General features: G+C 48.7%; 1 protein-coding gene across 3 annotated transcripts in view; it reads left to right on the forward strand.

Moving 5' to 3' along the window:
- The first annotated feature begins 3,189 nt into the window (after positions 1-3,189).
- The window catches only part of KIAA1549, a 156,754-nt gene continuing 134,348 nt past the window's right edge, over positions 3,190-25,595 (forward strand). For all 3 annotated transcript variants that reach the window (XR_013814296.1, XM_079786199.1, XM_079786200.1), the window contains exon 1: positions 3,190-3,498. Coding sequence is in view for 2 of the 3 variants with exons in the window: in XM_079786199.1 (XP_079642325.1) it covers positions 3,354-3,498 (145 nt within the window). In the remaining variant the exon portion in view is untranslated. The remainder of the gene's footprint in view (positions 3,499-25,595) is intronic.

Below are 25,595 nucleotides of genomic sequence, written 5' to 3' on the forward strand. Positions count from 1 at the left end.
CATGCACATGCCAGTACTTGGCAAATAGTAAGTGTTCAGAAAATACTCCTTGGGTTTAATAAATGAACTTGATGGACATTTAGCTTCTTTATATATACCTCATAACAACCCCCAGCAGGCAAGGTAGGCATAACCAAGCCATCATCAGATTAATTCTCAGACTCTTGGCGTTCTGAGCAGGAATATGGAAGCTAAGTTGTCACAGGAAGATGGGGCTTGTTTCACCTTCTCCTCCCACACCTCATTCTTTGCCTCACTCCTGTAGGCTTCATGATCTCACCCTACGTGCATGTCCAAGTTCCACCACTTCCCTGCAGACAGCTGCCCCTTGGCCACCCCAGACACACCCGCTGTTGGCCTACCCTTTGGGAGAAAGAGGCCACACAGGTCCTGAAAGGGAGCCTGGGGCCAAGTGGGCAGGGGATTATGGGCTCCTGGTGGGGTGTCCGCTTGGCCTCTCAGACTCCTTGCCCTGTGGGGAGGGTGTGGTTGGAGGAGGCCTGGAGTGGGGCCCCTGCACGCTGGGGCTCGTTTTGTGTTAGTCTAAGGGGGATTGATCCTCTCCTCTCCAAACCAGACTGTAAGCCCCCTCTCCTAGAGGGTGTGTGGTTTAACTGTAAAATGGAAGGTGGGGGCTGAGCCTGAGATAAATAAGCTAACCTCTTTGGCTTGTTTATAATAATAAAAGCGTAATATGCTAATTAGACCGGATGTCCTTCTGGACGACCTTCCAGACGAAGCTGTGGCTGGCGGGGGCTGAGGCAGAGGTGGCTGCTGTGTCGATTGCGGGGGGGCCGAGCTCCTTGCATGAATTTCGTGCATGGGGCCTCTAGTTTATGAAAGGAGAACTAGATGAGATAATCTCTAAAATGGCTTCTTTTATATCTCTCTCCACTGCACACACACACATTCCCAACTAACAAGTCATAGTAAATGCCCAGAAGTGTTCGCTAGTATGAATGCCCTGTGGCCTGAAATTAATCCATTCTCATATCAGACAAAATAGGTAGGTATGTGTATACATGTAGGGGCATGTATGTGCACACACAGTACACACATGCACACATACACCCTACCTTGTACCACTCAATCCGTCTTGGACTTTTGAGCCACAAAACTTACCAGCTGAACTGTTAGAGCAATGGGAGACATTTTGCTAAACACTGAGGCAAAATGCTCCAGATCCTCACGGAAGGAATATTTAGTTTTATGCTTTCAGAGCTTGGGGGCTCTGGGACCCTAGGGATCTTACTTTCCTTAGAAAATTGGTGACCTTGAGTCATTTCTATTATCTTGAAGTTGAGATTTTTATTTCTGACTGATGTCAATCCCTTCTTCATGGCTGGGTAAACATTGTATTTCCTTGAGCTGCCTGTGAATTAAGAGGGGGGGGTGTCCTTTTTCTGACACCCTGGGTTCTAGTGTAGGTGGACGCTTACTGGAGGCTGGGGCCAGCTCTGAAAGGTGACACCTCTCTCCTGGGCAGGTGGAAGCTCTGTTTCAAATGAACAAGTGCATAATGAGGGTTTACCGGGGCTTTGGGCAATCCCAAGCAGGGTGACACCAGCTTCAAGCTTTACGTTAATTTGGTTGGAGAGGCACAGCATAATTTCATAAAAGATTAAATAATGTAACAGGACAAGACAATTTATCACCTCAAGGCAGTGGTTTGTGGTCAAATACAGTTTTTTTTTTTTGTTTTTTTTTCACAATGAGTTTAGAGAATGAAGAAAAGTGTGAATAAGCGGTCCCAGGTCTGGGGCCATCATATCCGGGAGCAGACATACGGAGACAGGCAGTGTCTCCACACAGTTCCTCACCTGGAGTGTATGAGCTGGAGGCAAGGTCTGCAAAGCTGTCTGTTCATGGTGGGGGGTCGGAGGAGATCAGTTGCTAAGAACAGGAGCTGTTTATGATGCCGAGGCATAATAAAGTACACATTAGGAACATCAACAAAAGCTATCCTTAACCTTTATTCTCACTTCTCTTCCTTGAAAGGAACAGTAGGTGCTGACAGAAGAATGCCTCAGCCTTACTCTGAGCAGGGGCTATTGCTGCCCAGACGGGTGAGCTGCAAGGATGGGTCTCCTAGGGGACCGGGAATGGAGCACCACCGGGATCCTTTGCTCAATGTAGATGATTCACATTTTTACTGCCCACCTTAGCTTCCCAGGAAGTAAGGTAGTGTGCCCACCTCACACCTTTAGCACCCGCCTAGTGCACTGCAACAGGACGCAAAGGTTCAAAACTGCCAATTCCACGTTGCAAGACCTTTAAACCACCATCCTCCGAGTTAGATGCCGGGCACATAGCAGGTACCTGACAAACGCTAACTCCCTTCTTCGCTTTCCTCATTTCCTTGGGGGAACCCTAACCCCCAAACGCTAATCCTCTGACATTCTCTCCACCTCCCACGAGCGCTGCTTTCCCTAAAAGGGCCTGGAGGAGTGCGGTTCTCTCCGGCTCCCCTTCAATTCGGTTCAGCTGGAGCTTTCTGAAGGCCTACTACGTGCAGGCTGTGCGGGCTGCCCGGTCGGGACAGGAGGCAGAACCCCTGGACTCGAGAAAGGATGGGTCGAGCTGCGCGCTTTTCTCAGCCCCTCCACTGCCCGTCGGGCTCCTGGAAAGCGAGCCCGACCTCTGCTCCGCTTTGTCCCCTCGGCAGCCCCGAAGGCTGTCCTGCCAACGCCGGCGCCCCGCTCACACCTGCTGCCCCGCACACCATCCACCATCGAGCAGAGCGAAGCCGGGCCCCGGAGGAGGAGGGAGAGGCCGCCGCGTTGGGCTGCCAGGTTTCCGGCTCCGACCCCTCCTGGCGGGCCTCCTTCCCTCTCTCCGGGCGCCCCCGGGGGCGGAACGCGCGGGGCCACCAGGCGGCGGCGGGACCGGCGTGGGGTGTGGGGTGCGGGAGCCGGCCCGGCCCAGGCCTCCCGCGTCCTCCCGCGCCCCCTCCCGGGAGGCGGGTCCTGGGGGGAAGGACCCGTCCCCCGCGCCGCGCAGCCCCGCGCATTCGCGCCCCGCGCCTGCCGCCCGGCTGCCCGCAGGCAGGCGCCCGGCCGGCCGGGAGGTGGTGCTCGCCTCCCCGCGCCCGGGCCCGCGCGTTGCCGGGCAGCGGCTCGAGGCTCCGAAGGGGGCGGAGCGGCGAGGCGGGCGTGCGGCTGGCGGCCCCTGTCCGTGGTTCCGGCCCCCGGCCCGCCCCCGCCTCGCCGGCCTCCCTCCGCGCCGGTGCGCGGCGCCCCGTCCCAGCCGCAGCCGCAGCGGCCACCTCCCGGGTCTGAGAGCGCCGAGCCGCGAGGCCGGGTCGGGCGCCGGTCGGCACTGCCGGGGGCGCGGCGCCGACGCGAGGCGCGGCCATGGACGGGCAGACCCGCGCCGGGGTCGCGCTGGTCCCGGGGCCGAGCGGCCACGGGCCTTCCTCCCGCCGCCGCCGCCGCCCGGGGCTGCTGCTCCCCGGCCTCTGGCTGCTGCTGCTGGCCCGGCCGGCCTCGTGCGCCCCAGGTAAGCACCGCGGGGACCCTCGGGCCGCCGCCGCGACCCTGTCTGCCTTTATTGCTGCTGTTTTCAAAATCCTGCTCTCCCCGCCCAGACTCTTTTCTTCTCCACCGCTCCCTCGCCCTCCTTTCTGGAGATTCTCTTCCATTCTTCTTGGGCCCAGCCACCGAAGGCACGGAGAAAAGAAAGGGAGAGAGCCAGCGGATTGTGGCCAATCTTGCTAATGATCTGCAAAGCTATCCTGTTATCCTCGAGTCTGAGGCGGGTCTGGTGGCTTCTTCATCTCCGAAGGTGCCTGTATTTTCTCTGCAAAATCCAGGCAGTGGAATTGTATGCGTGCATGGCTGTGTCAAGGTGGTCTATCAAATGTTAGGGAGTACTTTATTGTCAGGCTGAAGGGGGACACTGGGGGTGTGTGTGCTTTAAAACGGTGTTGCATTACTCCGAGTAGCCCTGCGTCCCCCAGATACAGGGATTCTGGCGGTGTGATGTCCCCCCGTGCACCAGGACACAAAGAACGTTCAAAGAATATCTCTTGGAAAGCGCCCTGGCCACGGGTCTTTCCAGGGAACTAGCTATTGCTTTTACTTCTGCAGAGGCATCAGTACAATAGAGTGTGGAAATATTGTGATTTCCGAGTGTCAGGGCATGAAAGGAGTCAGGGTTGTTTTTATAATAGATGCAGTTTACTGACGGCTCGTCAGCATGGAATTAAGAGGCACGATTTATGGAGAAGCATGTGGGCGGGTTTTGTTGTTGAGGAAATGATTTAATTCATATTGCTCCTCCGAAATGTTTATGTGTCCACCCTGAGCATACACACAGGATGGCCTGGGAACCGTCTCTGAGCTGACGGGCTGTGAGCCCGTGGTTGTCCCCGGGGCACGCACACTTGACCCCTTAGTGGGCAGAAAAGGAAAGGTGGAATGAGCAGCCCTGGGTGGGCATGGAGCAGGAACAGAAAGCCAAATCCTCCCTTCTCCTGGGAGGATGGCCGACAGACCGCCGAGTGGCTTTGAAAGGAAACGGAACACATTGGAAGGTGTCCCTAGGACCTCACTGTGGGAACATAGGCAGCACCGTGTAGGCGATGGTCCCGTAGAAGCCCAGGAAGAGACTTCAGGGATCAGAGGATGGAACCACGCCTTTCACGAAAGAGGAAACTGACATGAGAAGTGACTTGCTCAAGGTCACAGGCTACTTGGTGCAGAGTCATCACCTGTCAGTCACCCTGCTGCCCTGACCCGCAGACTTGTACACATGTGAGGTCTCCACAAAGATTTCCCACAGCTGGGTGGAACCCTGCCGCAGAAAGTCACACCAGAGCCCGGGGGACACAATGGGTCTCTTCCCAGCAGTAGACCCAGGGTGCGAACAACCTTGCCTAACGCAGCACCTCAGGTCTCAGTTCTGCTCCCTGCAGGCTCCGCCCCGTGTGTCCATGTGCCCAGAGAGGACAGGAGACCCTGGGCTTTCTGGGAGAAGAGATGTTCATGAAGACTGCCCTTGTCTTTAGTCAACAAAGAAAGCCCATCTCATACTAACGGATTCATCAGCTGCGGGATAGGCAGACTAATAATTTCCACTTACTGAGCGCTGCCTGTGTGCCTGGTGCTATATTTTATACACAAGACCCCATCTCCTTGTGGGGTAGGCATCACTGTCCCCATTTTACAGGTGAGGAAACTAAGGCTGCCGGCCTTTAGGTTAGTTTGACTCCAAACTCTATGCAGGTCACCTCCGTACAGCTTCCCCAGGCGCATGTGGCCAAATGGATATTTCGTAGATGTGGAGAACATAAGTAATTCTCTGATAAGTCTGATGTCAATAGCGGAGCTGTTTGTTCTGTCCCTCCATAACTTCCTCTTCTTTAGAAGTCCATTCCTGTTTCCCCTCAACCCACAATACAAATACAGACCCCCGTTTTATTGCACGTCACAGGTGTTGCGTATATATTTCTTTTTACAAACTGAAGGCAAGACCCTCCATCAGCAAAAAGATTAGGACTTGCCTTATTATGGTGGTCTGAAACCGACCAAAGCTGCAGTATCCCCTTGGTGTGCCTGTGTTCAACCTGGAGACATGAAATGAATTCTGCGTCCACTCTAGAGCGGACGTCACGGGAGCAGAGACTTCATCCTTCCACTCATTTGTGCATTGGCCTCCTCTGGTTGGCGCAGCTGCTTCTAGACTGGGCAATAGACTAGGAAGCAGCTGTCCTCAAGGATCCACTTGGAAACACAAAGCTGTGCACAAGCAAGCGCAGACCCCTGGCACGGACGGTGCACGGGCAAGATTGCATTTCAGTTGTTTGGTCCTGGTCTCCTCTCTGTGCCACGAGGACCCTCTGGCTGTGAGTCCTGAGTGTTGTATTTTCACCATCAGAGTGGGGAGGGAGGAGGCTTTGCTGAGCTCTGACATGGCGGTTCTCTTTCTGAAGAGTAAGTGGTATTAGTCAGGAAATGGTGCGTCTTAATCCTCATTTGGATTTCCTAGGTGAGACACCAGCCCCTTCCGTGGCTCTGAAAACGACCTCCTCCTCCAGGAGGTTTCTCTTTCCTTGTTAACTTTCGTTAAGTGGAGTCCACCTTCCAGTTGGTCTCCTAATTTCAGTCTCCATTTAAATTTCTATGTTTTATCGATTTCTGGCCTATTTCCATTTCATTCAGCATTTTGAGCGTGCCCTTTTGGTTTGTTTAAACATTTATACGTTTGGTCTTGACTCTTCACTGTTGTGGAAACAATTTGTAATACTTTGGACTTGCTTTTGAATATTGTGCTTTTAGGAGACCTACACCCACAACGTAAAAGGAAAGAATCGTGAACATTTTTTCATCATATTCAGGGATAAGTCTTTCTAAAAATAATAGTTATTGTGAAACTGATAACTTTGCAAATTACTTTGCAATTTAGAAATTACTGGAAGGTATAGAAAACAGGTACCCACACTCCTACAACCCACAGATAACACTGTAAATAGTTTTGCCTTTTCTTTGTTAACATTAAAAAAAGAAAATTGAATTATATGCACAATGTATTTACTTTTTTTCACTTAATAATTGACGTAAGAATTATTCACAATTTTCCATCCTAATAATTACTTAATTATTCATTTACTATTTCCAGCCGTTTTTGGCTGTTATAAACAATGCTGTGATGAATAGCTATGTGGTAAGGCGTTGTCTATATTTCTGTGTGTGTGTGTGTGTGTGTGTGTGTGTGTGTGTGTAAGTCTACATTTCTAGAAGGGAAATTAGGATGTAACATAAATCTAAGGCCCACCAGGCTGGATCTTTGCATGTTTTGGTCAGTGTGGTGAGTGCCTTATAGGTGCTCAGTAAGTGGCTGTTGAATGAAGAACAATTTTATATGAAGCTGCAATGCTGAAATAAAGCCTAGCAATTTATGTGGTAGCCTGATTCACATCATCACTAGGATTGAATATTATTTTAAAAATCCATGTTAAATAAATTTATAATACATTGTTTTAATTTCTTATTACTTATGAATTGAATATATTTTGTTTATTTTGTACTTGTATTCCATTAATTTTCTCTGTGTTTTTGCTCAGAGAATTACATATTTAAACATGTAATTACATATTTAGTTGTTGTGGAATTACATATTTATTTATTTATTTTTAAAATATATTTTATTGATTTCAGAGAGGAAGGGAAAGGGAGAGAAAGATAGAAACATTAATGATTAGAAAGAATGCATGCCCCCTACTAGGGATTGAGCCTACAACCTGGGCCTGTGCCCTTGGCTGGAATTGAACCCCGGACCCTTTGGTCCGCAGGCCGAAGCTCTGTCCACTGAGCCAAACCCATCAGGGCTGGAATTACATTTTTAAGTCTTTCTATGTGTGGATAGCAACCATTTTTGTCCCGTGTGTTAACAGTTTCCCCTTCTAATGGAGTTTTACAAATTTTTTTATATAATTTTGAAATTCAGAAGTTTTTGATTCTTTTGTTTAGCAAAATTGGCCATTTTGCTTTTCTTTTTGTATTTTTTCCATTTCATTTATACTTATGGTAGGTTAAATTTTTACCTTACTTGATGTGCTATTTTATTAGCTATTTTGATGCGAATATTTGTTACTAGGGGCCCAGTGCACGAATTCGTGCATCTTGAAAGGAACTGGGGGCCGAGGCTGAGGTGGGCACAGGGGTGGGTCTTGGCCCATCCTTGTGCCCCCGCCCGGCCCCTCCCGCTGCCGCGGCCCCAGGTCCCCTGTCTGCCAGCAGCCCGGGTCCCACCGCCGCCGCTCCCACAGGCTGACAGTGCTGATCCCGCTCGCACGGAGAGATTGGGGCTGCGAGCCGCAGCTGCTGCCCTGATTGCCCCTTAGGAGCAGGGGGAGGTAGAGAAGCCCTCAGGGGTGATCAGGGCCAGCAGCCGTTGCTTGTACCCGCTGATGGCGCCAAGCGATTGGGACCAGCCCTGGCCCCTGGCAGCGGGTGTGAGAGGTGGTCTGGTGCCAGCAGCAGGTACAAGCGCCAGGTGGGACTGTGGCACACGGGAGCAAAGAATTTTCAGTAACCACCAGAGGCTCGCCTGGATGACAGCGACCAGTGCCCTGCCTTGGTCTGGTGCCCCTGCTCACTTGCTCCACCATCCCGCCATGGCCGATGCCCACTATGTTCCGTGCTCTGCTGCCTGCTGCCAATGCCTGCCATATTCCACGTGCGCCCCCTGGTGGTCAGCACACATCATAGCGATTGGTTGTTCAGTTTTTCTGCCATTCCGTCTATTTGCATATTAGGGTTTTATATACACTGAGTGGCCTGATTATTATGATCTCTGAACGCATAATAATCTGGCCACTCAGTGTATATCCTATATAATAAAAGGGTAATATGCAAATTGTCCCCTCAACCAGGAGTTCGACCAGCAGGCAGGCAGGCCAACTGCCCATGTCCCCTCCCACTGGCCAGGCTGGCCGGACCCCACCCATGCACAAATTCATGCACCGGGCCTCTAATACACACACACACACACACACACACACACACACTGAGTGGCCAGATTATTATGCGTTCAGAGATTATAATAATCTGGCCACTCAGTAAATATAGCTACTTTTTGAGTGGATTAGTATCCTATAAATAAAAACTAAGATAAATGTTTCAAAAGTGTGATCCCTCCACCTTCTGCATCAACAACATGAGGATGGGGGAGGGGGGTTGCTTGTGAAGAATTTAGATCTCTGGGACTCACCCTTGACCCACAGAATTTTTGGTGGGAGTGCCTGGGAATCTCATTTTTAACAAGTTCACAGCTGATTTTAAGGCACTTTAAACTTTGGAACTACTGATCCAGATACTATAAAATTCAGTAACTGAAAATTTCATAGCATGTTGGGGGTACGGGCACTGAAAATGTTGCAATTGTCTTTCTACTGTTAGAACAGTTGATTTAAGATCGTGACATTGAGACAGTTTTTTTTGGTTGTATCTAGTTTGCTTGGTTTTCTTTGGGTTGCGAGTCAAAGGACATAGAGGACTTCATTTTAAATTCTCACGCCCGTTCCCTTGGGAACAGCTGTTTGCAGTCTTTGTCAGGAAATACCTCACTTAATCCCGAACACAGAAGCCAGCCAGGCTGTTGTTCAGAGTCTCCTGGGACCTGGGAGCCACAGGTTTTCTCCCAGTGCCCGGGGTGCTAGAGGCAGCTAGCTAATTACTGTAATTATATTCGCACTAGGTTGATTTTCCCAGATAGGAAGTTGCTCCTCTAACTGATCTAACTTGTTGCCAAGCTGTGGACACCCACCTTTCATCTGCAGCTCGGTGACAGGATTTCTCCTTCACACACCCAGGCGGCAGGATTTGTTGGAAAGCACCTTGAACTGTGAGCTGGCAAACCTGTGCATGCTCTTTTCTGCTGCTAATCGGCTGATAACTGGCTTTGTGTCTGTGGACAAGCTACCTTGTCCCGGGTTTCTTCATCAGTGTAAGATGGGTCGCTCTGATGATCTCCGAGTTCTCTTTCAGCTCTTCCATTTCAAGCCCACGTGCTGACCCCCTTGGAATATGCTTGTTATAGGTTGTAATTGCCCTGGAGTAATGGTCCGTTGAATGTTTGTGAGTGTTGCCATCTCCCTGTCCTACAGATGATCTAGTCCAGGGACCTGCAGAAAGCAGGTTACTCACCATTGCATTCGATCCTTCTTTCTCATAAACACTCCTCTTCTCTCCCCTCCTGCAGCCGCACCCCCAGGACACCTGCTTTGCTCTCAATCTTCCTCTTTGTCTCTCACCCCTACCCCCAACCCCACCCCACCGCCCCAGTCTTGCTTGGTCATGCTCTAGGTATGCTACTGCTGTGGCATGCAGCTTTAGGCATTGCTTCTCCTCGTTGGTGAAAATCTAACCTTGCTACTGAAAGTGTGATACTGCAGCATCATCGCCATCTGGGAGCTTGTTAGAAATGCAGAATCTCGGGCCCCACTCCAGACCTTCAGACTCTGCATTTCATCAGGCCCTCAGGTGATTCTCTCTCTCTCTCTCTCTCTCTCTCTCTCTCTCTCTCTCTCTCTCACACACACACACACACACACACACACACACTGTCTCTCTCTCTCTCCCTCCCTCCCTCCCTCTCTCTCTCTCTCTCTCTGTTGAAGTTTGAGAAGCACTGGGCTAAGAGGTAATGCCTCCCGTTCCAACCTTCTGGGAGTGAGTGGTGTTGGCTCGCTGGGGCCTGAGTCAGCCCAGACTACTCTGGAGCCAGTCCAGATCTTCAGGGACCTTGAGATACACCTGCCTTTGGGGTTTACTGAATCTACGTGAATAGTGTACAACAGCCCTATTGACCAGGCAACTTCAGAACAAAATGGTTTGGGGGAGAGAAGATGGCGACCTGCAAGAAGGCAGCGGGGTGGGGGCGTGGCGGGGTGGGGGCGTGGCGGGGTGGGGAGGAGAATGTGTGAGAGAGTGAGGGAGCGATAGAGGAGTGTGTGGGCATGTGGTGTGTGTGTGTGTGTGTGTGTGTGTGTGCGCGCGTGCGTGTGCGTGTGCATGTGCGTGTGCGTGCGCGAGCTAGGGACAGTTAGATCCTGCAGAACAAAATGGTTTTCTAGACCTGCCCCGATTCATAACCCATTCATTCATTAACATACTGAAATACTACCATACCAGTTGGTAAATAGCTGCTATATGGTATCCCCATCTGCCTAAGTTCCTTGGGTTTACATGCCTTCCCTCAGGATTCTTTTCCTGATTCTTCTCCTAGGATGCCCCCACCCCCCACCACCACCTTCCCAAGATCCAGCAACTGAAGGGTTAATGCTCAGCTAGCAGGAACCTCAGGACTCTGCTTTAGAATAGCAACCCTTCCAGTTGGTCAGTGCACATGCCTGTTGTATATTGTATTGAGTATCACCAGCACCTCTCTTTCCTCCCTCCTTCCATCCCAGATCCAGCACTTTAAAAAAAGTGTGTTAAATGGATGCATCTGATGGTAGTTGAAGTCATAGACCTGGAAGACCCTACTGAGGGAGTGCATGTAGTTGGAAGAGAAGAAGGCTAAGGACACAGGCCCAGGAAAGTGACCTTCAGGGTAGGGGAAGAGAAGGAGGCGCCCACAAAGGACACTGGCCTGAGAAAGCAGGGTCATGAAAGCCAGGGGAGGGGAGAGTTTTCATGTAGGTGGTTGTCACCTCATGTCCAGCGCTGCTGCATGGAACTGTTTCTCAGAGGATGGTGTGAGGGCCACTCGTCAGCATCACCTGGGGTTCTTCTTTTTAAAAAAAAATATTTTATTGATTTTTTACAGAGAGGAAGGGAGAGGGATAGAGAGTTAGAAACATCGATGAGAGAGAAACATCGATCAGCTGCCTCCTGCACATCTGCTGGGGATGTGCCCGCAACCAAGGTATGTGCCCTTGACCGGAATCGAACCTGGGACCCCTGAGTCTACAGGCTGACGCTCTATCCACTGAGCCAAAACTGGTTAGGGCTCACCTGGGGTTCTTGTTAAAATCCTGCACTCATGGTCAAGCTAGATCTACTGAATTAGGGCAGTGGTCGGCAAACTCAGTCAACAGAGCGGCAAACCACGGCTCGCGAGCCGCATGTGGCTCACGAGCCGCAGTTTGCCAACCACTGAATTAGGGGATGCGGAGGTTTTGTAGTTTCAAAATGTTCAATAAGCTCCTCAAGTGATTCTCATGCCTGGTGAGGTTTTGTTACCCCTGTCACTTAAGGTGGCATGGGGTTGATGGAGGTTTTAGAAACAGGTTATAGATTTGATCATGCTTATAGGCTTCAAGGAAGAATCAGTAAAGATATAGTGGTTGGCAATTTAAGAAAGAGCAGAAGTAATTGAAGGATAATTCACCCAAAGGGCGGACGTTCATGTGGGCAGGCGGGCTGACCACAAGCAGGACTGGGGAGAGAGAGCATTGGGAGAAGGGATTGGAGGGAGCTGGTGGAAGGTGGGGAGTGGAGTCTAAGGCGCTGGGAGAAATTGTCGTGATGCCAGTGCACCTGCGAGGTGATCTTGTCCTGCAGCATCTGACATTCCAGGTGAGGCCAGGGAAAGGCAGGCCACTGGCTGGGTCAGGGTTGGGAATCCCAGGCAGGTGTGGTGAAGAGCCAAGGGGAGCAGAGGGATCTGGCAAGACGTGGTCTGGATGCCGCAGTGTGGGACCCGGGCTGGATGAGGAGGGGCCGGAAGCCGTGGAGGAGCAGTGAGGTGGCGCCAGGGCTGGAGGCGGTGTTGGCATTTAAGGTTTCAGAATGCATCAACTCCGGGCTTGGTCTTGGTTAACGACCCAGGGCAGGGTCGCTGTGGGGGTCAGTCACTGTAGTGAAATGTGGGCGAAAGCCTTTGGGTGAATAATCTGTGGATGTTGGATTTGCCACGAGTGAGGTAGAAAGGACTGTGAGTGGGACTCCAAATCCTCAGTGAATGAAAGGAAGTGTCCCAGTGACTTCTCATGTAGGGGAAGAAATACCTCTTTGTTCTGTCCACTTTCCTCTCCCATCCCCACGGCCCCGCCCTCATTCAAGCCCCCACCATCTTTCCTCCAGTTCCTGACGCGGCCTCCACTTCTGCTCTTGCTCCACCCACTTCATCCTCCACCTTCAGCTGGAGGATCCTTCTAGAAACACATCTGCTCACGTCACTTCCTTGTTGCTTAAACGCCTGTGCTGGCAGCCCATGGTTTTCTCGGTGCTCCCAGTGTGAGCGCACAGCCCGTGTGTGCCCTCAGGTCCTAGGTTTGTGGGGCTCTGAGGGAGGGGCTTGTGAGAAAATGCCCACAGTGGGTACAGACTATTCAAAACGTTGTTGCTGAAAGGGACCAACAGAGAGGGGAAGGGATGTGATTTGAGGGCTGAGTTTTGCCCTCCTGTGATCCAGGGCCAGCCGCAGAGGCAAACATCACCCAGGGTGTAATTTCCTGGGGCCGAGCAGCCTCTGTCCCAGGGCCAGCTTGTGCTTTGGGAGGTGCAGTGTTCGTTCCAGCAGTGAAATAAGGCAGTGAATATTCAGGGTTACTCTGGGCCACACATTATAACAGTGGAGAGACTTTTTGTAAGTATCTTAGTGTCACGACAGCACTAATTAAAATGATATCTGTCCACTTAAACATTCCCCAACCTCACAAACCAGCACTGGACATGGCTTGATAATTTATTAGAAAGATCTCTTCCTCTCACACACATACCTCTTCTGTTGGTCTTTAACTTTTTAGTTAAGCTTGTGGGCTAGTCAAATGTGAGAAGTAAAATGAAATAGTTTTTTCCTTTGAATTATTTAAGTAAAGGGAAATATAAACCTATTTGGATTACTATATGTTTAACCTGAGAATAACTCATAAAAATTAACCAGATAGATATATAGAGATTGACATGTAGATCTACAGATATTTATATGTATACAGATGTATATAAAAATGTAATTCAGTGGTGGAATCAGTAGGAATATTTCTCAGTGTGTTGCCAATAATTAAAAAAAAAAAAGAAAGAAGGCAGTGAGTTAGGGGGTGGTAAAAGGGGTGTGGTAAGTGGGGCCACCAATATGGGGTGGGATGCATATTGGAAGAGACAGATATTGTTGGAGAGGGAAGCAGTGAGGGCAGGGGTGACCTCTCTGAGGGATTTGGAGGGGATGGTATCAGGGATTCTTTTTTTTTTTTTTAAGGTCTTTTTATTGATTTCAGAGAGGAAGGGAGAGGGAGAGAGAGAAATATCAGTGATGAGAGAGAAACATTGATCGGCTGCCTCCTGCACGCCCCATACTGGGGATTGAGCCCGCAACGGGGCATGTACCCTGACCGGGAATCAAACCGTGACCTTCTGGTTCATAGGTTGACGGTCACCCACTGAGCCACAGCAGCTGGGTAGGGATTCCTTTTAGAGAGGAGCAAGACCGAAGGAGAAGTAGGAGACTAGACCTGGAGACAGGCTTGGAGGAGCAGGTGACTTCATGGAGAGTGGTGGATGAGACCATCTTTTGAGAGGAGGGCGAGTGTGAGGTGGAATTGGGAGCGTGAGAAAATGCAGCTGGTTTCCAGAGGAGATTGAGAAGAGGCGACTGAAGTGGCAAGGCCCGGCTGAAGTTGGGAGGCCTGACTCTGCTTGCCTCTCCAGCAGCCCTGGGTGGCCCGAGCCCTGGGCCGCAAACGAACCGGTGACAGTGGCCCTGGGCTCCGCTGGGATGGGTGTGTCTAGGCAGGCGGTCCGGAGGTCAGTTTCCTCCTGGTGTTTGGCAGGCTGTTCACCTCTGGGGAGTCGCTTGGAAACTCTCCTTGCTTCTCTCCTTGCTCCCTGGTCCCCTGGTTGGGCCTGTGGAAGGTCCCCCATCGCCACTGTTTTGGGTGCTAGGATTCCCTGTGGAGCCAGGCAGCCTGCAGGCCTCTTTAAAACACTGCTGGGAAGCTCTCAAAGGGGAAGCCTCAAGCATACAAAACAAACCACCTTCTGAAGCCAGCTTCCAGGGGACTTGGGTGAAGCCCAGGAGACAGGTGTGACCCGGTGGGAAGTCGCTAGGCCTTTGCTGCTGTGGGCGAGGCCTGAGGACCAGCAGCATCAGCGCCACACCGAGCTTGTTGCAAAGGTGGACTCTCAGGTCCCGCCCCAGAATCTTCCTTTTCAGAGCCTCTTCCCGCGATTTGTATGCGCACTAAGGGTTGGGGAGCTCTGGCCAAACGAGGCAGCGTCTCATTGAGGTTGGGTGCATTTCAAAGACTTGGGGTTGTTACCTCATTGGTGGGGAGGAAAATTCCGCCCAGATTTCAAGGTGATTGGGAAACGGAGCCGCAGCAGCCGGCTCTGAGCTGAGCTGGTGTCTGGCTGGATGTGCAGCCTAAACGCCCTTGGATGCCCTTGGTCCAGCCCGTGGTTTCCCTGCTCTGGTCTCAGCAGGAGGCAGGGTGGGTGACGGCCAAGGATTTCAGGAGCCTCTGCAGATAGCTGATGCAAGCAGGTGTCAACACTGAGGTGGGCGTGGAAGCAACTCAAGCGTCTGTCCACGGGTGCATGGATGCACAAAATGTGCTGTGTACACTCCATGGTGTTATTCCTTCTTAGAGAAGGGCATTTTGACACATGCTACACCATGGCATTATGCTGAGTGAGGTAAGCCAGTCACCGAAAGACACGTGCTGTGTGGTTCCCCTTATGTGAGGTGCCTAGAGTCGTCAGAGCCCTGGAGACAGAACGTAGGCTGGTGGTTGCAGGGGCTGAGGGGAGGCGGGAATGGGAGCTAGTGCTTAATGGGTTCAGAGCTTCAGTTTTGCAAGGTGAGAAGAGTTGGTTGCACAACAATGTGAAAATACTTAATACTACTTAGAAATGGCTAATATGGTAAATTCAGGCTATGTGGGTTTTTTAAAAACCACGATTATTGAAAAACAACAGCCTAAAGTGAGGCTGAGTGGGTAGCAGTTGGTTGGTTAGCAGGAGCGAACATCAGTCAGAGCCAGGGGCCACAGTGGTCTGGGGACAGGCCAGGAGCACAAGGCACACAGGCTGGGCTGAGGCCTGTGACAGGCTGGGGCGGAAGGACGACGGGCACAGGGCACATCTGGGTGGGAGTGGTGGTGGCGGCTTGCTAAGACAGAGTTGCTTGGCTCTGTGGCACCAGCGAGGATCTCCAGGTCTCTCTGCCTTAGGACTGCTTCACCTCTCACCTGACCTCCCCCCTCCCCCCTCCCCCCTCCCCCTCCCATCCTTGCGTTGTTAGGTGTTTTTTCCCTGGACAGTCATTTGATGGAGGATGGGATGGAGGACAGGGTGGAGGAAAGGCATTCTTGGAAGGGGTTGGAATTTTCAACCTGGGCCTTACTTAATACAGTTGCAGGAATTTAAAAAATCAAATTCTTCTTCCTAGCCCTTAGAATTTGGCTTTTAAATATTTTTATGTATTTTCAGGATAACAATAGCTTTACTGGTTTTTCCCCCCTGATTATAAAAGTGATATGTGTTCATTGCAATAATGTGTACTCACTGTTCCCTGAGCCCAGGACATTCTTATCTCAGATAGTATCTACATGGTTTACTGCGCCCCTTCCTTCAGGTTCTGCTCAGATCTCACAGAATCAGAGAGGCCTTCCTCCCCGTGTTTTCTAAACAACAACCTCCTCCGCAATTCCTTGCTCCTGACTCTGCTTTATTTTTTCTCCACGGCACCGATCGCCATTTTATATATGCTTGCTTCTCCTCTGCCTCCCTCCACCAGGGTAGAGTTTATCTGTTTTGTTCTGTGTTTGTTCATTTGCCCAGCAGATCTGTCTTGAATGCTTACTCGGTGGCAATGCCTGCTCTGTGCCCGGCCTCTCAGGATGCATCAGTGACGAAGTTAATTACATAATGTGTTTCTAGATGATGAGTGCTGTGAATCAATGGAACAGACAAAGGTTTAATCGGGGAGTGAGGAGCTGAAGGTTTAATCGGGGTGGTGCGGGAGGACTCATTGACCAGGTGACTGTATTAGTTTGCTGGGGCTGCCATAACAAAGTGCCACACACTGAATGGCTTCAACAAGAGAAGTTTATTGTCGCGTAGTTCTGGAGGCTAGGAGATCCAGGTCAAGGTCAAGGGGCCATGTTCCCTCTGAAGGTGCTAGGGAAGGGGCCATGCCCTTTCCTCTTTTTATAAGGTCAGACGGAGTGGGGTCCACTCTCCTCCAGTGAGACCTCACCTAAACTTCTTACATCTGCACTGATCCTGTTTCCAAACGAGGTCACATTCTGAGGTACTGGGGGTTAGGACTTCAATTTAGGGATTTTGGGGGGACATGGTTTAACCCATAACAGTGACGTTTAATCTAAAAATTGAAGGAGGCAAAGGGACAAGCCATGCAGGGTTTGGGGGGACAGTGTTCCCGGCAGATGAAGTAGCCAGCGTAGAGGCGGAAGTGTGCCTGGTGTTGGGGTGTGGGGAAGGACCAGTGTGCCCAAGACAGAGAGGGAGGGGGTGGGGGAGTGGGGGCAACAGGAGTGCGGTGTGAGAGGAAGTGGGTGCTGGGGGTGGAGTGTCAGAGGCCCCCAGAAGGACTTGGGCATTATTCCAGGTAAGGTGGGAAGCAGTTGCAGGGTTTAGAGCAGAGGAGTGATGTGATGAGGCTTGAAATGTAAAATATATTGCACATGAAATGAATTCAGATGGTGTAGAAAGTGAAAATCCCACCACTCAGAGATCAGCACTATGCCATTTTGGTGTTTCTCCTTTCAGACCTTTTCCCCCCTACGCGCGCGCACACACACACACACACACACACACACACGCAAAGTAATGGCCTCATACTCCACATGTTTGCTGACTTGCTTTTTTTCACTTCACACTTTATCATAGAATCTTTGCATTGCCAGGAAGTATAGCCACTTCATGGTTTTATTCGATGCTGTGGATGTTCCCTGCTTTATTGGACCAGTTGCCTGCTGATGGAGAATTATATTGCTTTCAACTTTTGCTGTGGTAAAAACACTGCTATGAGGATCTTTGTACATATATCTTTACACACCTTTCTAATTATTTCCTCATGATACATTCCAGAAATAGAATTGCTGGACCAGGCAGCATTCATGTATTTGACTTTGATATTTATTGCCAAATTGCTCTCTAGAAAGTCTGAAGCAATTGACATTCTCTCTAGTAATGAATTAGTGCCATTTGCTTCTACCCTCCATGATACAGGCTGTTACCGATCTTTATTATCTTTGCCAAACTCCTGGGTAAAAAAATACCTCCTTTAAAGTTGCATTTCTTTGATTGTTCATTGGCATCAGGGTAATCTTTGCATTCCTTTCTCTGTTCTCTCCAGAAATCTCAGGGCTGACCTGGAAATAATTATCCAACAATTACAGAGTGCTAGTCACGTGCCAAATATCGTGCTAGGCACAGTGTATCTTGTTTAATCCATACAACAACTCTACTAAGTAAGCACTGTTATTACCCCCATTTTACAGATGAGGAAGATAAAGGTTAGAGAGGTTCACTAACTTGCTTAAGGTCACACAACTAGTAGGAGTCCTTGTAACCCTAGGGGTTGGGGATGTGCATCCCCCAGCCAGGGTTTCCTTTGCTGTGGGTCCGTGTATAAGAATGACTCTACGGCCCTGGCTAGTTTGGCTCAGTGGATAAGCATTGGCCTGAGGACTGAAGGATCCTGGGTTCAGTGCTGATCAAGGGCTTGTACCTCGGTTGCAGGCTCCATTCCTGGCCCTGTTCAGGGTGTGTGTGGGAGGCAACCAATTGATGTATCTCTCTCACATCCATGTTTCTTGCTCTCTGTTTCTACCTCTCCCTTCCACTCTCTCTAAAAATCAATGGAAAAATGTCCTCGGGTGAGGATTAACAACAAGAAGAATGACTCTGTGGCCCCGCTGGTGTGGCTCAGTGGTTGATTGTGAATCCATGAACTAAGATGTTACTGGTTTGATTCCCGGTCAGGCACATGCCTGGGTTGCTGTCTCGATCTCTAGTAGGGGGTGTGCAGAAGGCAGCCAATTGATGTTTCTCTCTTATCAATGTTTCTATCTCTCTATCTCCATTTCTCTCGTTTGAAAATTAATAAACACACACACACACACACACACACACACACACACACATATATATATATCCTCTCTAATAAAATGGTAATATGCAAATTAACCATCACGCCGCTACATAAGCCACGCCCACCAGCCAAGCCACGCCCACCAGCCAATCAGGGTGAGTATGCAAATTAACCCCAATCCAAGATGGCTACAGCCACAGTGAGCAAGGTTTCCCAGGTAACAGAGGAAGCCAAGCTTTCCATAGCCGTTGCAGGCCTAAGCCTCCACTCAAGCTACAAAGTTTCAATTATAGAAGGTAAACAAATTCAAACAAATGGCGGCAGAATGGAGCTTGAGAGAGCAGGCCAGGGTTGCCGGCGGCAACAGGGGAAGCAAAGCTTTCCGCACACCCTGGCTGGGCTCACCTGCTTAAGGCTACAAAGTTTCAATTGTAGAAGGTGAATTAACTGCCACAGAAATGGCTGCCAGAGCCCCAGGCTTGGCTCCGCTCCAGGCTACAAAGTTTCAATTGTAGAAGGAAAATAAATTCCAAATACCAGGGCCTCCCCTTGGGTTGCCAGGGGGCGTGGCTGGCCTGCAAACCACCACAGGCCCCTCGCTCAGGCCACCCCACACCCCAAGGGAACCCCCACCCTTATCTGTGACCCCCTTCAGGGCAAACCAGCTGGCCCCCACCTGTGCACCAGGCCTCTATCCTATCTCATAAAAGAGTAATATACAGATTGATCATCACTGCAACACACAATATAGCTGCCCCCATGTGGACACAAGATGGCCACCATAAGATGGCCAGCAGGAGAGGGCAGTTGGGAGGCACCCGGCCTGCAAGGGAGGGCAATTGAGAGGGACCAGGCCTGCAAGGGAGGGCAGTTGAGAGGGACCAGGCTTGCAATGGAGAGCAGTTGGAGGTGATCAACCCTGCAGGAGAGGGCAGTTAGGGGTGACCAGGCTGGCAGAGGAGGGAAGTTGGGGGCAAACAGGCTGGCAGGGGAGCAGTTAAGCATCAACCAGGCTGGCAGCAGAGTGGTTAGGGGGTGATCAGGCTGGCAGGCAGAAGCGGTTAGGGGCAATCAGGAAGGCAGGCAGGCAAGCAGTTGGGAGCCAGCAGTCCTGGATTGTGAGAGGGATGTCCGACTGCCCGTTTAGGCCCGATCCTGGGATCGGGCCTAAACGGGCAGTCGGACATCCCTCCAGCAGTCCCAGATTGGAGAGGGTACAGGCTGGGCTGAGGGACAACCCCCTGCCGTGCACGAATTTCGTGCACCGGGCTTCTAGTATATATATATATTAAAGAATGACCCTATGGCCTTGGCCTGGTAGCTCAGTTGGTTAGAGTGTCGTCCCCATATGCCAAGATTGCAGGTCCAAGGTTGTGGGTTTGATCCCCAGTCAGGGCACATACAAGAATCAACCAGTGAATGCATAAATAAGTAGAACAACAACATCGATGTTTCTCTCTCTCTTTCTCTCTTCCTCTCCCTCTCTCAAATTAAATAAAAAGATAATGTATTGTAGAATTGTATACCTGAAACCTGCATACTTTCATTAACCAATGTCACCCCAATAAATCCAATAAAAAATAAATTAAAAAAAAAAAGAACAACTCTGTGATCTCTACATTGAAGTGCTCACTCACAGTCTTTGCTTGCTTGCTGAGTGAACCCTGTGGACAAAGAGCCGCAGTCTCTGTGGCCCCTGGCCAGCCCCCGGCCCATGTCAGAAGTCTTGGCTATGAAGGCACATGCAGGACCCGACACATAGAAGGTGCTCATCAAATACTGGTTAAGAGAGATGAAAGAAGCAGGCTTTTGAAAGCTAAAATATTAAAAAAAATATTTTTATTGATTTCAGAGAGGAAGGGAGAGGCAGAGAGAGATAGAAAACAACATAATGAGAGAGAATCATTGATCAGCTGCCTCTTGCACGCTCCACATTGGGGATCCAGCCCGCAACCCAGGCATGTGCCCTGACTGGGACTTGAGCCGTGACCTACTGGTTCATCGGTCGACACTCAACCACCAAGCCACGCTGGCCGGGCTGAAAGCTAAAGTATTGCGTGACGATGCCATTTTGTTTTATTTCAGTAGATGAAAAATTAAAAATTTTAAAATAAAAAATTTCAGGGAGTTAAAAATTCACCTTATGGACCCACATTCCATATCCTCCAGCACGAGGATAATATTTTTCTTTATACCAAGTTTTCTTACTGCGTTTCCTCTCTTGGCATGTCCTGGATCATATCCCTGTGGTTTTGATAATACTTCTACTTTGTTTTGACTATATTATTTTCTTGTGGTTTGTTTCCGGCAGCGGAGTATGTGGTTGTAATACCTCCTTTTTGTTAATAAATTGGTGTATTCCACTGGTTTGAAATCAATTTCTCATTAACTTGGAAATTTTGGTGGGAGGAAGTTGATGCCTTAAAATACGTACCTTGTTCAAAACCCAACCTGTGCTCCAAGCTGTCCTACTTCCATTGTTTTATATGCCCCTTGCGCCTTTTCGCTCTTCATAAAACACAGTGTATTAACGCCTTGAGTATCGTCTAAATAATTTCCAGAAATCTTAGACCTGAAACTGTTCTAGTTTTTTCATCACCGTTTATATTGATTTTATTCACTGACACCCTTCAAGTTCTCTTCCTTCCAAGTCCAGCTCCCCATGAGAGAACATGCACTATGGAATGTGTATTTTATCAGTCAGGATAAGCTAGTTGTGCTTTGGAAACAACCCCCAAATCTCAGTGGGTTTCCACAGTGACTTCTCAGTGGGTTTCAACAGTGACTCCACCATGCTGACCTTTCCCTTTATCTCCTTCCTGCACCTTTTGAATCTTGTCTGGTTCTGGAACTTTTGCTTACTGGATTCTATGGTTTCTCCTTCCTTCTTTGTCTTGGATTTTCCAGCGCCAGCATGCCTGCCTGCAGGTAGACCAGTTGTATGGAGGTCCCACTCATTCATGCATTATTCACCTAACATTTTGTGAGCATTCACTGCCATGTGCTGAGCACCATGCTAGCTGTTGGGATACTGAGATAAATATGACAGTCAGTCGTGGCTCTCAGACAGCTCGGTCCAATAGGAGAGACAGTCCTATACATAAATCACTGTCCCACAGTGTGCTAAGTGCTGTAATGGAGGACTGCAGTGGTGATACAAAAAAGGCAGAAACCGGTGGAAGGTGCAGGAGTGAAAAACTGTGTGGGAGATGTTGTTTTAAGACGGGATGCAGGATGGAGCATTCTTCTAGTGCTGAAGAGGAGCATTGTTTCAGTCATCTATTGCAGAACAACAAATCAGCCCCAAATTGAGTGACTTAAAAACAATAATGGTATATTATTTCTTGTGACTCTGTGGTGTAGGAGTTTGGACAGGGCTCAGATGGGAGATTCTTCTGCCCAATGTAGCCCTGAGTGATGTCACTCACTTGGCTGCATGTGGTTGGCATGGGGACTGGGCTGGAAGGTCCAAGAGGGTTTCACTCATGTGTCTAGTCTCTTGGTGCTCTTCCACTTACCCTCCTTCCCTTGTTCTTAAAACACAGTGGCCTCGGGGGAGTGTACTTCATATTTAGCTGCAGGCTTTCAAGAGGGATGAAGCAGAAGCTGCCAGTTCCCTAAGATCCTTGGCTCAAAAGTTTCCTGAGAAGCAACCAGAATGTTGCCTCTGTTGCGGCTATCAATGGGGTAGCTCCTACTGCCTCCCACCTCCTGACCATACCACCATCAAGAAGAAAAGAGAGGCAATCGGGCGTTAACTTCTTCAGCAGCATCATCCTCCCACTCCTGAGCTGCACTCACCCACACCGGCACCCCTCACTGTCTCAGTGGGAGAGGTGCCCTTCTTCCCATGCAGGGATGCCCTGGAGTTGGAGCTCTCCCTCTCACTCGCTGTGTGACCCGAGGAAAGCTACTTCATCTCCTTGTACATCAGTTTCCTCATCTGTAAAATGGAGTTAATAATTGTACCTGATAGGGTTGTTGTACTTTTTTTGATAGGGTTGTTGGGCCACTCAACAATCCCTTTCTAGCTTCCCCATCTTAAATAAATCTTATTTTGCAACCAAACTTTCAAGACCTATTTTATGTTAAAATAATTGATAACCAACATTAGGATAAAAAAAATGATCCCACAGAAATTACACTTTCTCCATTTGTAAATTCTGGGTTCTAATTTCAGGCTTTTCATGGGAAATTATAAAGACCCTTTGCCCTGTGCACTTGGGCCTCCCCACGGTAAACCCCTACTCCCTTTTCCCCCTGGTGGGTACCCTGTTAGAGTCACCCATTCCATAACGCCCAACACAGTGTTTCGTACCAATAGATGAGTGAGTGAATGAATGGGTAAATGGTACTTTTTCTAGTTGTCTGTGGTCATGATTTGTGGAAGTCTTTTATTTTGATGGTTGGTTAGAGGGAAAGATTTAATATACACCAGGTTTTTATAATACTATTAAGATTGTTTAAAAACATCGTGCATTAGAACTTTGGCCATAGTGCAAAAACAAATCTGTATTTCTCGGATAGTGTAACTATTCTGTGCCGTCATTGTTTCTAATTAGATCGAAAACTTCTTGAGGGCAGGATGGTGTGTTATTCCACTTTGTATCCTCACCACCTGGCACCATGCATGGCCTTCAATAAATATTTGTTAAATCGTTAAATGGATGATTGAAGGAAGGAATGATTCTGTAAATGAATGAATGATTATATGAGTGAATGAATGCACCAGACTATATAATGAATGACTCACTGAGTTCAGTACCCTGAACTCGTGATTCATAAAGCTGGGATTCCTTTTATCTTTCATGGCCCCTTACCTGAATTGTAACTCAGAACTCCTTTTTTTTTTTTTATCCTCTCTTCTTTTTTGAAGGTCTTAATCAGTCACCTCCATTGTGCATAATTATGTATGGTTGAACCTCAAATGTGTATCTCCCTACCTTAGCTGTCATTTAAAACTCAGTATTGTCAATGTCCGAGGCCCTTGCATGTAGATTTCTTCTCTTTTGGGATAAGAAAGGTTTATTTGTCTCTGAGGAGAAATAATATTCATTTGTAAAGACGTTGGAAAATATGGAAACACATTTAGAAGAAAATAAGCATTTTTATTTCTGCCATCTAACAATGACTATTTTGTAAACAATTTGATAAGCATCTTTCTGATCTTTTAAAAATGTATATACATATATACACTGAGTGGACAGATTATTATGATCTCTGAACACATAATAATCTGGCCACTCAGTGCATAATAGACGACTTCTCATAAAATGGGGTCATGCTGTCTGTATAATTTTGCACCCTGCAATTTTCATTTTCTTGCAAACATTCCCATGCTATAATATTTTTGATGGATGCATAGTATTCTGTTGCAGAGCAGAATTGGTCAAGCCATTCTTTAATTGTTGGGCATCTTTATTGGTATTCTTTCTTTGTACATAGATCTTTGAGTTTCTGCATATTTCCTTTAGGATCCATTTATAGAACGAGAATAGCTGGATCAAAAAGGATAGACTTTAAAAGAACCCTGTGTGTGTGAACCAGAATAACTTTTTCAAAATATGTCCTCTGTGCTGGGCTTTTAGAAACGGATTTATAGTTTGTATGGGTCAGCAATCCTCTAGAAAGAGAGAACCTGGCAGGACTGTTGTTTTCTAGCCGGCACTGTTGTTGTCTGGTTATGTTTTGTTTAATCTCATTCTGAACAGGTGTTCACCCACGAAGGGGTCAGTACTCGAGGCACCTTGAAAGATCCCGAGCCCAGCCGTCAGAGAGGGCTTCGGCATTGGGCATCTTGGCCACACCAGGTATCTGAACAGGTCAGCACTGCTGTTTCCTGGGGGACTGATGATATGACCTGGGGGTGATAAGATGGAGGAACACAGGGCTCTTTTCTGGGCATCACATCTGTTATCACCCAGTCCCAGCTGTCTTTCCTTTGTTAAGTGCTCTTCCTTGACTCTCCTTTGTGCCACAGTTGTATTCATTATCTCTATTCTGACTGTTTCTATCATGTATTACAGTGATTGATCGATCGATTGATTGATTATTGTGGTAAATATACATGACACAAGATTTGCCCTTTAACCGTTTTTTAAATAAAGTATTTATTTATTTTTTTAATCCTCACCCAAGGACACTTTTTCCATTGATTTTTAGAGAGAGTGGGAGAGAGAGGGAAAGACAAAGAGAAACATCAGTGTGAGAGAAACACATTGATTAGTTGCCTCCTGCACGAGCCCTGACCAGGGCCCAGGCCGGGGAGGAGCCTGCAACCAAGGTATATATGCCCTTGATCGGAATCAAACCCCGGGCCCTTTGATCTATAGGCCAACGCTCTATCCACCGAGTCAAACCGGCCAAGGCTAACCATTTTTAAGTGTACAGCTGAGTGATATTAAGTACATTCACATTGTTGTGTAGCCATCACCACCGTCTAGCTCCAGAACTTCTTATCATCTCATATGGAAACTCTTACAGTGACTTGTTTTTAATTGCTTTTACTACCAGACTATGAGCACCTCAGGATCAGGAACAGTGTGTCCAGATCCCAGAAATTTGGTGCTGTCCCTGGCACATAGTAGTAGGAGCTCGGGAGTGTTTGAATGAAGAGGTGGCAGAACCACCTGAGGATACATCAGAGGAGGGCCGTGTGTGGTGACCATGAGTCCTGGCTGTACTGTGTGGGGGTCTTTTCTGTCGCTCTTTGTGGCACCATTAGCCTCTGGGGCATCATGGCTCCAATACCCCATGACTGCTGTGACTGAATTAAATTGCATGAATGCTCTCTGCTTCGTAGTCTTTCAGCAGTTTCTATGACATTCATTGGCTCTTATTAGGAGCTGATTTTTTATTATTGTTAATCTAAGTTTTTATGCATACATCCTGTCTCCCTATTTAGAGTACTAGCTCCTTGGCAGCATAAAGCATCTCACATGGTAATATTACTGCTGATGACTAATATCCTACTTCATTGAAGCTAAGATGCCGTTGACAGTGTGATGGGCCCGTTATTTTCTGTCCCTCTGAGAAAAAAAACAGGAAGAATAAACGCTGCCCCTTAACCCACGGCACACCCTTGGTTGTAA

Source organism: Cnephaeus nilssonii (genome assembly GCF_951640355.1).
Source record: "Cnephaeus nilssonii genome assembly, chromosome: 12".
Classification (NCBI taxonomy): domain Eukaryota; kingdom Metazoa; phylum Chordata; class Mammalia; order Chiroptera; family Vespertilionidae; genus Cnephaeus; species Cnephaeus nilssonii.